This window comes from Arvicola amphibius, chromosome 18, assembly GCF_903992535.2.
Source record: "Arvicola amphibius chromosome 18, mArvAmp1.2, whole genome shotgun sequence".
In the NCBI taxonomy this organism is placed as follows: Eukaryota; Metazoa; Chordata; class Mammalia; order Rodentia; family Cricetidae; genus Arvicola; species Arvicola amphibius.
The window spans coordinates 33,038,907-33,052,968 of record NC_052064.1 but is presented as its reverse complement, the minus strand read 5'-3'; the positions used below and the strand labels follow the sequence as shown (position 1 = coordinate 33,052,968).

The 14,062-nt window shown below is 42.2% G+C and overlaps 1 protein-coding gene across 2 annotated transcripts in view; it reads left to right on the top strand.

Annotated features, from left to right (window-relative positions):
- Positions 1 to 10,949: 10,949 nt before the first annotated feature.
- Positions 10,950 to 14,062, top strand: part of Ica1l (islet cell autoantigen 1 like) — a 30,990-nt gene continuing 27,877 nt past the window's right edge. For both annotated transcript variants that reach the window (XM_038315451.1, XM_038315452.1), the window contains exon 1: positions 10,950 to 11,111. In XM_038315451.1, the coding sequence (XP_038171379.1) occupies positions 10,950 to 11,111 (162 nt within the window). The remainder of the gene's footprint in view (positions 11,112 to 14,062) is intronic.

Below are 14,062 nucleotides of genomic sequence, written 5' to 3'. Positions count from 1 at the left end.
TGCAGCCACGGATCAGCTAAGCTTCTGTGATAGTCTTTTGTTGACATTCCGCCAATGCTCACTATACAGATTGTATCTCATCTTGACCAGGCGGCGGTGGTGGTGGTGGCGCACGGCTTTAATCCCAGCACGCAGGAGGATCTCTGGGAGTCGAGGCCAGCCTGGTCTACAGAGCAAGTTCCAGGACAGGCTCCAAAGCTACAGAGAGACCCTGTCTCGAGAAAACAAAGCAGCCACTTCTCATCTGCTGTTTTACCATGAGGTCACAGTAATTCAGCTACATCCTTAGGCTCCGCACCCAGTTCTAGCTTTCTTGCTACTTCCACATGTACAGTTACTTCTCTATTGAAGCCTTGAGCCCCTCAAAGTCATCTGAGACACCTGTTAATATTAATACTTTGATCTCTTCTCATAAATCATGAATCAGAACATCTAAAGTGCCAACTTTTTTCAAAAATGTCATTACAGGGCTGGAGAGATGGCTCAGCAGTTAAGAGCATTGCCTGCTCTTCCAAAGGTCCTGAGTTCAATTCCCAGCAACCACATGGTGGTTCACAACCATCTGTAATGGGGTCTGGTGCCCTCTTCTGGCCTGCAGGCATACACGCAGAAAAAATATTGTATACATAATTAATAAATAAATAAATGTTAAAAAACAAAACAAAAAAGTCATTAATTTCCTCAGTCTGTAATGGGAATGGATGCTACAGATTTGTAAAGTGCATTTCTTTAATAATAAGGTTTAAAAGTTGAAGTGATTCCTGGGTGCAGAATGTCTTCTATATTTGCAGACATGAAAGCAACATTAATTTCATTGTAAATCTCCATCAGAACTCTTGGGAGTAGGTGTGTTGCCAATGACCAGTAGAAAAAGGTTTTTTAAGTATAAATATAACATGGTATGTCACCATGTTGCTCCGGCTCCAGCAATCCTCCTGCCTCAGCACCTGAGACAACAGGAACATACTACTGTGCTTAGCAGTAATATTTTGAAAGGATCCTGAGCAGTGGGTCTGCCCCACAGACCCATCAGGTCCAGTTTGTGTGTCCATCCACAGGAGCATGGAGGATGGAACTTTGTACCTGTCTCTCCTCCCATGCTGGGACTGTCTTGCTTGAGCTTGTGAAGAAGCTGTGCATGCTGTCACAACCTCTGGGAAATCACCTGTGCAACTCTCCTGTTCACGGAAAACACTTTCCTTCTAGTTACCCCTCACTGCAGAAGTGGAGAGATTGGAAGAACCAGAGGTGGTAGATGCTTACTCTGACTTATGTGTGAGTGAGGTGGGGGGGGGGGCAGTTTCTAGACAGGCTCTATTCATGGCCCAAGCTGTCCCAGAACTCCTTCTGTAGACCAGGTTGCCCTAGAACTCAAAGATCCATCTGCCTCTGCCTCCCTAGCGCTGGGACTCAAGGAGTGTGCCACCACCGCCCAGCTTAACTCAACTTCTTTTTTTTTTTTTTTTTGGATTTTTAAGACAAGACAGGGTTTCTCAGCAACAGCCCTGATTCTTTTTTTAAAAAAGTATTTATTATGCATACATTATTCCGTTTTGTGTTTATGTCTGTAGGCCAGAAGAGGGCACCAAACCTCATTACAAGTGGCTGTGAGCCACCATGTGGTTGCTGGGAATTGAACTCAGGACCTTTGGAATAGGAGGCAATGCTCTTAACCACTGAGTCATCTCTCCAGCTCCTTTAACTCTGATTCTTAAATGACTGAGAAGCGCTGGCTTCAACTTAAAGTCGTCAGTCATATTAAGCCCCAAACAAGAGAGTCATCCTGTCCTTTGACAAAGCCAGACACTGGCTTCTGTCTGTGAAAGTCCTAGCTGGGTCTTCGTCAACAGAAGGCTTCCTCAGCTCCCTTTAAACCTGTTGTTTAGTGTGTGTCCACTTTCTCAACAGTCTTAGCTGGATCTTCTGGCAGCTTGCAGCTTCTGCGCCAGCACTGCCTGCTTCACCTTGCACTTCATGCCTGTCCTGGTTGCTTCCTGTTGCCACGATAAACACCATGACCAAAGCAACTTGGGGAAGGAGAGGGTTTCTTTGGCTCACACTTCCAGGTCGCAGTTCATCCCTGAAGGAAGTCAGGGCAGAACACAAGTGAAAACTTAAGCAGAAGCCATAGAGGAGGAACATTGCTTATGGAACGCTCTGTAGACCAGGCTGGCTTCAGACTCGGATGATCAGCCGGCTTCTGCCTCATGAATGCTGGGATTGAAGGTGTGCGCCACAATACCCAGCTGATGGAGGCAGTCCTTAAACTGAAGTTCCCTCTTTCCAGGTGACTCTAGGTTGATCAAGCTTACAGTTGAAGCTAATCAGGACAATGTTATAGAGATGGCATGAATCTGTGTACCTTATTTCTCATGAATCAGAGCTGGCTGCTATACCATACACCAGTGTTCCTCGCACCCAGTAGACTGAGGCCAGAGAATTTTCAATTCCAGCCAGCCTAATGAAGGAAGCAAGACCCTGTCTCAAAAAAGAAACACCAAAAACTCCACACTTAAACAAAACCGTCTCATGACCCAGACTCTGTTAACTACAGAGTTTGCCCTGTAGCTCTCTCAGATAAATTGTAACTTTATCAAACTGAAGAGAGGTAGGGCCCTGTTATGGATTAGGAGCCTTATTCTGGATTAGGTATTTAGCTGGCATGATGTGTCCAAACTACTAGATCTCTTTGTGTAATCCTGGTTTGCTTCCTCGTTACACGTGTGTTCTGGGGTGGCACTTTGAGTTTACTTCAAGAGTGTCTGCTTTCTGTAGTGGCAGTTCATCTGTATTTTATAAATAAAGCTTGCCTGAGGACCAGAAAAGTAAAAACGCCACACTGGCCAGCCTTTAATCCCAGTGGCCACACTAGCTTGCCATAGAAACCAGACGGTAGTGGTGCACACCCTTAATCCCAGCACTAGAGAGGAGGATAAAATGGGAGGAGACAGCTCTCAGTCTCGTTCTGAGGTTTCCTGAAGGCAGGATCACCCTTTTCAGACTGAGGTCGAGGTAAGAGCCAGCGGCTGACTGCTTTGCTTTTCTGATCCTCCAGCAAACTTTATTAAAATACAAATGAAATGCCACTACCTCTTTCATTCACAATCAGGTTCTGTGTTTAATGTAGGGGGCCCGTCCTTCAGCCTGTTGTAGCTTTCAGCTTAGCTTTTCCACCTTAATTTCTAGTGTTTGTTTTAAAGTGAGAGATATGCCATTCTTCATTTACATAAACAGGTAGATTATCAACTGACCTAATTTCAATACTGTTTTGCCCTCAGGGAAAGGGAATGATGGATTGGGCAGTTTGAACACACCCATTTACTCAGCTATGTAAGGGGTCATTACACCCCAAACTACTTATAATTGCATCATCAAAGGTCACCGTATGTTGTGTGACTCACCCTACATAGGACACTGATGACAGAAACTAAGTGATTCAGCCCAAGTCTAGTTCAGTGACCCAGAGTTTGACTGAGGTTATTTTTAGGCTCTACCCACCAGACAGCAGCAGCTTCCCATTCAGAAGTAATGGGGAGGGGGAGGGCTCATGAGTGTGTGTGTGTGGTCTGTTAGCCCCTGTGTTCGTCTCTGTGCCTCATGAGCCCCTTGAACGCTGCCCCTATCTTCCAGAAGAGAATAGTAGCAGAGCTAATCTTGTGAGGATTTCTTGAAGGTAATCATAGTTGTTCTGATGATAGGAAGAACAGCATCCCGTAATACCATAACATATGACAATAATGAAAAATTTGAAATATGGAAAGATTCGCCAAAATGTGACACAGCACAACATAAACCCACGCCGTTGGGGAAATGATGCTGGTTGTAACAATATGGAGGATAGTGTTGCAAAACCTTAACACCTCAAAATGCACTTATGCCTTTATGCTTCCGGGAACTTATCTAATAAGCATGCTTGTATATCTTCTAAATGTTCCTCATTATCTGAGATAATGCCAAGTTTGAAAGCAATGTATATCCATCAATAACACAACGGAGTGTTATGTACCTATTCCTATATATCCTAGCTAGTAGACAATTCCGTATGGTACTTTGTCCCTCGGCACCTGACAGTACTTACTTCCTCTTCCTGTGGTGCTGGATCTCAAACTCAGCCTCACAGTGACATGCCAAAGAGTTAACCCTTACCTGTCACTTCCCCACCTTATGTTAAGAGTGGGTGTCTGAAGAGTTGGGTATAAGTTACTTAATTTGGAGGTGGCACCGATTTTTCTGTCCAAGTGCTGAAAGCACTCTCTTTTTCTTTGAACTTGAATAATATTCATGATCATAATTAGTTTATCCAGGAGCATGGTAAAGCCTTTCAATTTTAGTTTTACATCCCTCTTACTTTGGCTATTCCAAGTACCAGTATTTCTCTGTCTAGAATTATTGCATGCATTAGATCAGCCATCCTTATTTTGACTAACTATGCTGTTTTCAAGCCACATTTACCTTGGACTTTTCATATTTAAACCTCCCCAAACTGCTTCTCCAGACAGCCCTTCTGCCTGTAGTTGTTGGTAATGTAGTTCAAAATTCAGTACATCTTTTTTTAAGGTTTATTTATTTAGTATGTATACAACATTCCTCCCATGTATGCCTGCATGCCAGAAGAGGGTACCAGATCTCATGATAGATGGCTGTGAGCCACCATGTGGTTGCTGGGAACTGAACTCAGGACCTCTGGAAGAGCAGTCAGTGCTCTTAACCTCTGAGCCATCTCTCCAGCCCTCAAATTCAGTACATCTTTCTCTTTAACTTTTCTTTGTTCTTAGAGACGGTTTCTGTGTAGCCTGTTTGTCCTGGAACTCTGCTCTGTAGACCAGAGATCCATCTGCCTCTGCCTCCCAGGTTCTGGTATCAAGGGTGTTTACCAGCATGCCCTGATGCTTTTTCTCATTTTTTAAAGATTTATTTATATATTTTCTGTATGAGGGCTCTGTCTGTATGTACACCTGCGTGCCAGAAGAAGGTATCATATCCCGTTAGAAATGGTTGCAAGCCACCATGTGGTTACTGGGAATTGAACTCAGGACCTCTAGAGGAATAGTCAATGCCACTAACTGCTGAGCCATTTCTATAGCCAGCAGCTGCTTTTTCTTATCTCTTGTTGCTTTCGGTTCTTATCATCAGATGTATGGGGGTATCTTGTTTTTTATCTCCACAAAGTTTTTCAAACCTCTGTTTTACGAAATTAATGTCAACTGGGTCTTTTTTTCCTGTTTTTTTTTCTGTTATGGCAGTTTCTCCTTTTTCTTGCACATAGTGCTTTTCCTTGTTATTTGTTTTGTAATTAGTTATTGTTGGATGGGGCTGTTCTGTTCTAGCCTGATCTTTGCTTGAAAGTGGTGTAAGCAGAGAACCGTAGGCCCTCCCAGTTCACCTGGGTGCTGATGTTCAGAGTGTCTGCTGTAATTGGCTGCTTAGTGCTTCTGAAGTTTCTGTTGGTTCTTGAGGCCAGCAAGGCTGAAGGATGATGGGTTTACTTCAGTCTGATGTGTGCCTGATTCTTTTCTACGTAACCGTGCCTTGTGTGTCTAGGCAAGATTTTTTTTTCTAATGTTCCACGAGCTGTTGTGGGTGTTTTGTCCCCACCCTGCTTGCCTTTTTAATCCTGCAGTTAAAGTCAAAGGACAGACGTATTTTTTAAAAATCAGCTCTTCATCAAGGGAGGTGCTGAGAACAGGTCTGGTGTCAGTGGTCTCCCGAGTTCTGTATTCCATGCAGACCTTAGAGAAGCTCTGCAAACAAAGTGTCTACAGAAGAGCTCCCAAGGCTTCCACCTTTATAAAGGTGGTTAAAGGTCTGAGAACTGATTCCCCAACTTTAAGTCTTGCTGAATTAGTTCTACCGCACTGAGGAATGAGGGCCATTTATAAATTCTTCAATCAGGTTCTCACAGGGGAAGCCCAGAAAAACTGTAAAGAACTGTAGCCACCATAAATATGTTCCCATTTTTTCAGCTGTCTGTTCTGCTGCCCTGTGATTGGCTCTGACCCAATAGCGTGTCAAAAAAAAGGGCTGAGCATCCCCCTTAGGCAAGGGGAAAATGGCTGGTCTCTAAAGAAATTAAGAGTCGTCTGGGGCCAACAAGATGACTCAGCAGGGAAGGGTGTGACTCCAAGCCTAAGAACCTAAACTGCATCCTGGGAAACACAGGAGAAGAGAACCAACCCCTGTAAGCTGTCTTCTGACCTCCATGTGTACCCCACACACACACTCACACACACACTCACACTAGGCACAACAAACAGTGTAAGAGTCACCAGAAGAGAAATGAACAGGTGCTTTTGAGGCTCCCTCACAGCAGACCTGCCCTGCTGTAAGTGTTGGATGGGTACACTGGCTTCCTCCCCCCTCAGGAGCACAGGCCCCAGAATTCACGGAGTGAGAAAGTCCGAGTGTTGGCAGCACTCCATTGTTCAGGTGACACCATCTCTGCACCCCCTCCCAGCTGTGGCCAAGAAATCCCATGAACATAATGAAGTGTAATTTGAATTTGCCTCAGAGGATTTCTGTAGCCATCATTGTGAACTAAAGGGTTAACCCTGAAAGCCTCTAGAAAACATAGACTGTCCTTCCAGAACAATAACCAGACTCACATGAAAACTGGCATCAATAAACCAGTATTACAAACAATAGGAAAGACCCCTGTCCAGTTCTCTTGTACGAAATCAGAACGAAGCCATTTTAAGACTTCCAGGGATGTAGAGAGCTCCGGGTAAAAACTCAGGATAACATCTCGTCACCAGGGTCTTGGACTCCAGAGAGCTATTACCTTCTGTGGCAAAAGTGATTTCACAGGTTGGTAAGGATCATGAGGGAGAAACAGGTTGTCTGGGTAGCTTAGATGTGATCACAAGGATCCTTCAAATGCAGAGCGGGGAGGAAGACAAGGCAATATGGTGGCAGAAGCAGGCTGAAAGGTTCTGTGTTGCTGTTTTTGTGCTCTGGGTCCCCACTTACTCCACTTAGCATGTTCAGACACATTGCCACCAATTACAGTAACTCTCTTATGGCTGAGTAATATTTATTACGTAAATATGCCACATTTTCTTTTTCCATCAATTAACGATGAACTGTTGGCATTTTGGTTTTGGCTTTGGTTTTGGTTTCTTTGCTTGGTTTTTTTCTTTTGTTGTTGTTGTTGTTTTGTTTTGTTTTTTAAGGCAGGGTTTGTTTCTCTGTGTAATAGCCCTGGCTGTTCTGGAACTCTTTGTAGACCAGGCTGACCTCAAAGTTAAAAAGATCTCCCTACATCTGCCTCTGCCTCCCAAGTGCTGGTATTAAAAGTGTGAGCCACTTTGCCTGGCTGAACTGTTGGTATTTTACATTTTTAAATTTATTGCATGTGTGCATGCATGTACCTTGATGGGGGAACAACTTGCAGGAGGCAGGTGTGAGTTCTGGAATTGAACTCTATCCTGAGATATCGCGCCGTGGCCATACTTTTCTGATGACAAAGTTAAAGCCTTGTGATCACCATCCAGAAGTGACGGCAACCAAACACGTTATTCCTGTTGTTAGCAGTGTCGGGGACTGAACTCACAGCAACACGAGTGGTAGGAAACACTGCCACTGAAGCTGTAATCTAGCCCGATGGTGGCATTTCTGAAATGCCTTAACTGTTAATTCTGAGTTTTGTATCTGAAATGTCTTCATTTTTGTTTGTATCTTTGCTTTTTTCTTATTTTAAGGTAATGTCTCACTGTGTAGCCCAGGATAGCCTGGAACTTATGGTATTCCTTCCTCGACCTCTTTTGTCCTTTGATTTCAGTATACACTCCCACAATAGCTTATTTTTAATGGACGGTTTCATAAATATAGAATTATGCATCAACGTGGTTTTTTTCTTCAAATATCTTAAGTTTAGCTTACTATTTTACTTAAATTTGCTATTTTATTGGAAACTTAGCTCTCGTCTGTATTTTTGTTTCATTGTTTTTCAAGATTTTCTTTTTTCTTGAAAACATTTATTTATTGTGTATACAGTGTTCTGCCTGCATGTACACCTGCAGGCCAGAAGAGGGCGCCAGATCTCATTACAGATGGCTGTGAGCCACCGTGTGGTTACTGGAATTGAACTCAGGACCTCTGGAAGAGCAGGCAATGCTCTTAACCACTGAGCCATCTCTCCAGCCCTCAAGATAGATTTTCTTATCCAGGCTCAGTGGCTTCTGTCTGTTATCTCATCATTCAGGATGCTGAGGCAGGAGCATCACCATGAGTTAAAGGCCAACTTGGTCAATTAGTGATCAGCCTGAGCTACAGTGAAAATCTCTGTCTCAAAATAATAATAAAAATAAAAGAATAAGAAGAATAATTAAACATTTTATGTGCTTTCAAGCTGCTTTTCCATCTTTGGATTTAAACAGTTTGTCCATGACATACCCACGTAAGATCTTATTTGTGTTATCCTGCTTAGGTTTATCCAACTCATTGCATTTATACATCATGTCTGCCATCCACAAGTTTGAGGGGTATTGTATTTCTCTGGGTGTTTTCCGTCCCACTCTATCTTGTCTTTTTCTTATAGCTTTTCTCTTCCCACTACCTACTTGTCTCTCCTTAAATCTGATCATTTCGATTCCACTTCTGTTGTATTCATTTTGTGCATAAGCGATTTCAGCCAGATTTATCTATTTAGGCAGAGTCTCACTATGTATCCTAGGTGCCTTGAACTTTTATCCTTCTGCCCAAGTCTCCCAAGTACTGGGATTATAGATGTGTACCACACTGGCTATCTAACCCATTTTTTAAAAATTTATTTATTTTATGTGTAGATGTTTTGCCTGCATGTATTTTTTTTTTTTTTTTTTGGTTTTTCGAGACAGGGTTTCCCTGTAGTTTCTAGAGCCTGTCCTGGAACTAGCTCTTGTAGACCAGGCTGGCCTCGAACTCAGAGATCCTCCTGCCTCTGCCTCCCGAGTGCTGGGATTAAAGGCGTGTGCCACCGCCGCCCGGCTTGCCTGCATGTATTATGTGCACCATGTGGTCTGCATATTTTTATATACATCACATACATGCCTAGTGCCCACGGAGGACAGAAGAGGGCATCAGATTCCCCTGGGACTGGAGGTACACACAGGTAATCATGAGCCACCATGTGGATGCTGGGAATTGAATCTGAACCCTGTGAAGAGCAGCCAATGCTCTTAACCACCGGCAAATTCCTCTATCCCCTCTACTCATTTTTTAAAATTTGTATGGGTGTTTTGACAGCATGCATGTCCGTGTACATGTATGTCATGTGCATGCCTTGTGCCCACAGAGACCAGAAGAGGAAATTGACTCCTCTGGGACTGGAGTTGTATATGGTTGAGAACTGTCCTGTGGGGGCTGGGAATTAAACCTAGGCCCTTTGGAAGAGTAGCCAGTGCTCTTCCTGAGCCATTTTTTTTTAGCCCCCATGTAGTTAATTTTTTATTAGACTACTTGAACTTTGTAAATGGAATCTCTGACTTGTTTCAATATTTTCTATGATTAATTGATATATACCACATGTTAACTCTTGGTATATATTGGTGAGATCTGCTTTTGACATATTCTTTTTTTCCTTTTGTGTCATTTTTTTTTTTTAGGAGAATGTCACATCACTTAAATGGATGGTGGGGTTGGGTTGTAGTTTTTAGTTTTTCAGGACTTTATTTTTAATTGGGTTTGATTTTGGATTAGTGGGGATTAAAATCAGGGCCTCAAACATGTCAGGCAAATACTCTAACCCTGCGTTCTAGCCTTTTTTATGACTTTGATTTTTAGTGCTTAAAAAGAAGTTTGTATATGATTTTAAATAATGCAATCCTACTCTTGTGTATTGGTGTCTGCTGTTTGTCAGGCTGCGTTCCTCTTTTCTCCCCAGCTTTTGTGTCTTGGTAGGTTTTCTTGCTCTTGTTAGCCCTGGGAGTTTGGAAATTAGCCTACTTTTAACTTAATTAGTGTTTCCAAACGAAAAGGAAACAAGTCTGTTTCTTTGCTGACAAGGAGAAGCGACTGAGTCACGGACATCTCTGCTCTGTTCCCCCAGCTCACAGGAATACTTTGGGCTTTAGTATCAAGCAATTATTATTGTCTCTCTTTTAAACATCTTTACAAAATGCTTTTCACATTTCATTTCCTTATATGTAACTGTCATCTCTGTTAAAGCAATCACTTACCCATCAATTTATGATGATGGCTTACAGTGTCTGTCCCTTTCTTTAATAACATGTCTCCTCCTTACCTAAGGTTCTAATTTCTGTTGTCTTACGGATATTACAGTATTTATTTAATATTTAAAGATGTACATATATCTGAATCTTTACATATCTAAAAATATTTATTAAATTATATTCATCTAACATATTTTGCAAACAGATTTATAAAATGTATATATGTATACAAATTTCATTCTTTTTTAATATTTATTTATTGTGTATACAGCATTCCTTCCATGTGTGCCCGCAAGCCAGAAGGGGGCACCAGGTATCATTACAGATGGCTGTGAGCCACCATGTGGTTGCTGGGAATTGAACTCAGGACCTCTGGAAGAGCAGGCGGTGCTCTTAACCACTGAGCCATCTCCCCAGCCCCCACAAATTTCATTCTTCAGTATGCTGCAAAAATTAAAAATTAGAGGGAGTAATAAACTAAGAAATGTTTGCTATTAGATATTGATAGAATTCTTTCCAGCCATAACTATAGACTAATAACAATTTTAATACTTTTGATTCATAACAAAAGTACAAGTAATATTAATCTTTTTATCTCTCTCTTTCTATAGTTGTAATCAGAAAAAACCTAGATCATATAAAGCAAGCATTATCATGTTTATATTTGATATCAGTTTTGGGTTGTCAGTTAAATACTGACAAGCTAGCTAGGTGTCAGTTTTGTAAGTTTTTAAATGTAATTTCTTAGTCTATTGGTAAGTTTTTAAAAGAAGCTTAATTTTAGTGTGTTTTAGTTACTCCATGGATTCCTGTGAGCAGCTCAGAGCAGAGGATAAGCAGTCCGTGATGAACAGAATGCAGAAGAAGTACTGGAAGACTAAACAGGTCTTTATCAAAGCCACAGGAAAGAAGGAAGACGAGCATGTGGTTGCCTCCGACGCAGAACTGGATGCTAAGCTTGAGGTAAATGTGAAGACTGTGCACTGTGTGTAAATGGTTATTTGGGACTCCCAGGGGGATTGTTGCAAACATGCACACCAAGGAGTTTAAGGAGCGTGTTAGGGTTGCTGCCCTATGATGAAACACCATGACCAGAAGCAGGTTGAGGAGGAGAGATTTGTTTGACTTATACTTCCATATTCTCTTCACATCTGTAGTCCGTCACTGAAGGAAGTCAGAACAGAAACCCAAACAGGGTGGGGTCCTCAGGCAGAGCTGATGCAGAAGCCGTGAGGCATGCTACCTACTGGCTTGTTCCCCATGGCTTGCTCAGCCAGCTTTCTGACAGAATTCAGGATTACCAGCCCAGGAATGGCTCCACCCACAGTGGAGAAGTCCTGTCTTGAAAAAGCCGGAAAGCAAAAGAAGCATTTGCTGTTTATTTGTGTTGCAGAGTAATCCTTGTGATTCATGTGTGGAGACATGATCAGACTGCTGTGGCAACACTCAGAAGTGTTTACACACATATCCCACAGAACGAACTATTTCTGTTATATGGTTGGGTACTCTGTAACATTTTATTGTAATGTTGACCATTACACATATTGTCAGTCAGCCATGTTCTTTCTCCCATATTTGTACTATTTTTCTTAAAAACTGAAAAAATGCTAGGCTTGATGGCTCATATATAATCCTAGCACTTGGGAGTTGGAGGCAGGAGGATGAGGAACTTAAGGTCATCCTCGGCTATCTAGTGAGTTCAAGGCCATCCTGGGCTGCATAAGAGCCCCCCATCTTCAAAACACATAAGTAAAACGTAAAATTCGTCATGAAAATAACGCACAGTAGTAGGAATCTTGTAGGACTGTGGGAACCTCCTGCCGTAATCACCTCATCTTGGTGTGCAGTCTGTTTATATCATTTTGTAATCTTTCACGCATTGAAAATTGATTTGTTTTTTATTTAGTTTACATGTATGGTGAGTGTTTTGTCTCCATGTGTGTCTTTGCGCCACATGCCTGAGGAAGCAGAAGAGGGCGTCAGGTCCTGTGGAACTGAAGTTACAGATGGTGCTGGGAGGTGAACCGGGTCCTCTGGAAGAGCAGCCAGTTTTTTATTTGTTTTCAACTGCTGAGCCATCTCTCTAGCCCCTGAAAATTTAGTTTTAAATAGCCGTGACCAGATGCTAAATCTAATTCAAGCACATCTATTTTTTTCCTCTTTATTTATTTATTTATTTATTTATTTATTTATTATGCAATATTCTGTCTGTGTGTATGCCTGTACACCAGAATAGGGCACCAGACCCCATTAGAGATGGTTGTGAGCCACCATGTGGTTGCTGGGAATCGAACTCAGGACCTTTGGAAGAGCAGGCAATGCTCTTAACCTCTGAGCCATCTCTCCAGCCCCTCAAGCACATCTAAAGTTACCTGGAAAGTTATTATTATTCCTCCAGTGACTATTATAAATGCTCCCCGGGTTTAACCACACATGAGCAGTGAAGCCCTGGTGATGTTGAGAACGTAATAACCTGAAGGTGGTGCTTCCACCTTCAGAAACGTTTCTAGAAATGTTTCTAGAAACGTCAGGGTCCTTCGGACAGTTCACGGAATTCCCTCAGCTTAAGACTGGGTAAGAGGAGATCACTCTGAAATCCACGTAGGAACGTTTATGTATGAAGAGCTGTATGAAGCCAGGTGTACGGCTTCATCTTGTGGGCTTAACTTTGAAGTCAGAGTTCACCAGATATTTTCTTAATTTTCTGTTTCTGATTAACTACAGTAGCAAAGGGGAAATTCCAAACAAAAAATAACCCAAAAGCAAGCTTTTATAATTTTAATTATTTATTTTTAAATAACTTTCTTTTTCCCTTTTGGCAGTTCTGGGTTGAACCCATGCATGGGAGGCAAGTGCTCAACCACTAAGCCACATCCCCAGCCTTTTCCAAAAGCAGTTTGTATTTGATGTCATGCTATTCTTTTTATTCTTAACTCATTTTAACTGATACATAAAAACATAAGAGTTGTACACGTTAACGGAGAGAACTCAGCAGTTAAGAGCACTGGCTGCTTTGCAGAGGACCCAGGTTTGATTCCCAGCACCCAGTCTCAGGGGATCAGACACCCTCTTCTGGCCTGCGGTAGCACCAGTCATGCATGTGGTTAGAGACACACCTTTAGGCAAAACACATAACACATAAAAATAAAGATAAATGAATCTTTTTGTAAAGTGGATACCATGAAACCTTCAATCCATATATCTGATAGTTAATTTTTTTAAAAGATTTTTATTTATTTATTATGTATACAACATTCTGCCTTGATGTATTCCCACACGCCAGAGGAGGGCGCCAGATCTCAGTACAGATGGTTGTGAACCACCATGTGGTTGCTGGGAATTGAACTCAGGACCTCAGGAAGAGCAGCCAGTGCTCTTAGCCTCTGAGCCATCTCTCCAGCCCAAGATAAAACTTTTATAATTACTATAAACTTGCATGTGCTGCTTCACATATGGTGACTATGCATGACCACAGTGTAGGGCTCTGAACTCGTGTCCTGGCTTCTCCCCCTTACTGCCTTCACAGACTGCACCACTATGCCTGTCCAATACATTCTTTTTGTTTTTTTTTTTAATTTATTTATTTATTATGTATACAATGTTCTGTCTGCATGTATGCCTGCCCACCAGAAGAGGGCATCAGATCTCATAGATGGTTGTGAGCCACCATGTGGTTCCTGGGAATTGAACTCAGGACCTCTGGAAGAGCAGCCAGTGCTCTTAACCTCTGAGCCATCTCTCTAGCCCAATACATTCTTTTTGTTACCGTCGCTTTGTGTTTTTTTTTTTTTTAAGACAGGGTTTCTCTGTGTAGCCCTGGCTGCCCTGGAACTCACTCGGTAGACCAGGCTGCCTCTGCTTCTGCAGTGCTGGGATTAAAAGCATCTGCCACCACTGCCCAGCCCAATACATTA